This window comes from Penaeus chinensis, chromosome 4 (genome assembly GCF_019202785.1).
Source record: "Penaeus chinensis breed Huanghai No. 1 chromosome 4, ASM1920278v2, whole genome shotgun sequence".
Taxonomy (NCBI): Eukaryota; Metazoa; Arthropoda; class Malacostraca; order Decapoda; family Penaeidae; genus Penaeus; species Penaeus chinensis.
The window spans coordinates 37,897,448-37,899,947 of NC_061822.1; the positions used below are offsets into that span (position 1 = coordinate 37,897,448).

The window sequence follows — 2,500 nt, forward strand, 5'->3', positions numbered from 1 at the left end:
ACACACACACAGCGTGTATGTTTTTATATATATATATATATATATATATAGATACATTTATTCACCAATTGATGATTTTATATGTTTGTGAGCTTAGGAACCATATTTGTTTATGCACAGACACATGCGTGCGTCCTTGTACATGTCTGAGACATAGGTATGTGCGTTATTTTCCTGTCTCCTGCTTCTGTTTTAGCACGTTTCTAGATCCACCTGTCGCTGACTGAGAACTTTTACATGCATTTTTCGACGTGCGTTCTTTACATGAATATGTTCACTCATGTTCAGGACCTACTCTTGTTTTGCGTGTTTGTCTTTTGTTACGCAAGGCGACTGTCTCAAAAAATACACACTATACAGCCGTGCTGGTTGGACGTATGACTACTTATACACCTTTATGTGATCGTCGGAGATTTAGTATTTAAAGTCATTTTCATGCAAATCTCTAGCACAGCGTCCACTGGCACGACGCGTGTCTGTGCTAGGCCGCTCTGCCACGCTCTGCCACTAGTGCGTTCCCTCCCCGACGTTGCCAGTTCTTTGCCCTTGCATTTGGTAAGTATCTTGTGTATTTGAGGCTGGCTTAGGTTGGTCTGACTTTGCGCGTGTGAGAAGTGGGGAGTGCCGCTGGTCGCTGGTGAGTCTGTGTCGTAGTTCGTATCCGAATGCGTTTGTTGTCTGCATCTCTTTTTTTTTCGATGAGAACCTGTGAAATAGTTTGTTTTGGTTTGCTTGTTCGAGTGTGTTTTAGGTGTATGCTGCATGGGTTAATTTGTGGATATGGAAGGATATGGTATCATATGATATAACCGAATAATGCATATCACTGTGTGCGTGTTTTTGTGTGGTCAAACTGCCTTTTTGAATGTACATTTATTAAAGATACAACACAGAATATGACTCGAAGATGACCAGCTAACATCATACGTCAACAACAAACAAGTGCTCATCGTTAAGAGACACGTCTGTTGCGGTAAACAGCAGTTTCGTCAGCAATGCAAACGCAACAGTGTCAGCAAATTGGTGTCAGCCACAGCTCTTTCAGTCAGTGCAGAGTTTTTACCAAGACGGGTTATACCTTATGTCTGTCTAAGCGTGGGCAAGAATATATCTACGGAGGTTGATGACACGCGCTTAGAAATGGGAAACTTTAACCATTGTCCTGAAAGACGCCTGCTGGCTCGTGTTCCTCGGTGTCCAGTTGTGTTGTGAGCATCATGGTGTACGGGCTTTGTTTCGCGAATACGTGCAAAACAGGTATGGACAAAAACAGACAGTGATGTGAACTTTTGTTGGTGGCATGCGTGTTTTGGGGAAATCAAATTACGGTGAAACAGTGTGTTTTTTCCCTCTCTTTCTTAGAAATTGAAAGCGACGGGACTGATAAATAATCCATGGGCAAAAATCTGATTTTGGTAGACTATAAGGAACCTGTGTATATAAATCCTTTCCATATGATATTCGCCTTACCTCTTAATCATGGACAAAGGAAAAAAACATTTGTATTGCACTTAAAACTTCGGAAGAGGAATGATCTTAAATGGAAAGAAAACTGAGATGCGATCGCTGTAGTTAGCCATCATGTCGAAAAGACTAAGAATACGGTTTCGGCGGCGCGACCGGGAGGGTTACGAGGCGTCCACGATCTTCACGAGCGCTGTGCGATCGCTGTTCCTCCCCCTCCTGGACACCTCGGGGGAGTCCGACCAAGCGGAGCCCAAGAAGAAAGGCAGCGGCAAGAAGTCCGACGGGAAGCAACCTCCGAAAGTCTCCGAGCCCGAAGAGAAGCCTCTAGTCAATGATGCTGAGGAATGCGGTGATGCTGAGTCGCCGCGCCGCCCGTCCGCCGTCAACATTCCCCGCATTGACGTGCCGCAGGAGAGCGAGGAGGTCGTACCTGTGCAACTCGTTCTGCCCTCTGACGAGCAGCCCGGCTCTGGCCTTCAGCCCATTTCGACGGAGTTTCGACAAGTCTCCCCCACGTTCCGTCGGGGCAGATTTTCGATTACGGAACTCGAAGTAGTGAATATAGACACTGAAAAACTTAGGAAAATAAGGGCAGAAAATGAGGGGCAAGAGCAGTCGCCGTCACCCTCTGCGAAAGAGGATAGTAAAGATGATACAACTGACGACGACAGGCCTGTTCAGAGCAGCGTCGATTCCAAATCCGCCCGAGACAGAAATGACAGCGGGGTGTCCTCGTCCTCAGGCTGCGACAAAACGGACTCACAGGACCAGACCAGCAATGCAGACCTCCAACATAGCCAGCAGGAAAGACCAGCGACGCCGCAGCCGGACACTCGAGAGAGAGAGGCCAGGAAAAGTCCGAGCCTGACGCCGGTGGACAAAGACGGCCGTAACGGGTTCTTTATCCCGACGACGCCCACAGTCCGCCGCGGGCGTTTCAACGTGACGCAGCTCGAGATCAGCACTTCGGAGAGCTCCTGCGAGAGGTCCGACAGGTCCCAGCCCGACGACACGTGCTATAACATAGACGACC

At 47.9% G+C, this 2,500-nt stretch overlaps 1 protein-coding gene across 5 annotated transcripts in view; it reads left to right on the forward strand.

Moving 5' to 3' along the window:
- LOC125025134 (solute carrier organic anion transporter family member 74D-like) overlaps nt 1-2,500 on the forward strand; it is a 30,790-nt gene that overhangs the window by 16,899 nt on the left and 11,391 nt on the right. For 2 of the 5 annotated variants that reach the window (XM_047613082.1, XM_047613081.1), the window contains exon 2: nt 894-2,500. This exon is cut by the window's right edge and continues 315 nt beyond it. In XM_047613082.1, the coding sequence (XP_047469038.1) occupies nt 1,582-2,500 (919 nt within the window). In that variant the 5' untranslated portion in view covers nt 894-1,581. Of the gene's footprint in view, nt 1-92; nt 638-893 lie in introns of those variants that run through there. The other 3 variants (XM_047613085.1, XM_047613084.1, XM_047613083.1) reach the window with 2 other exon arrangements.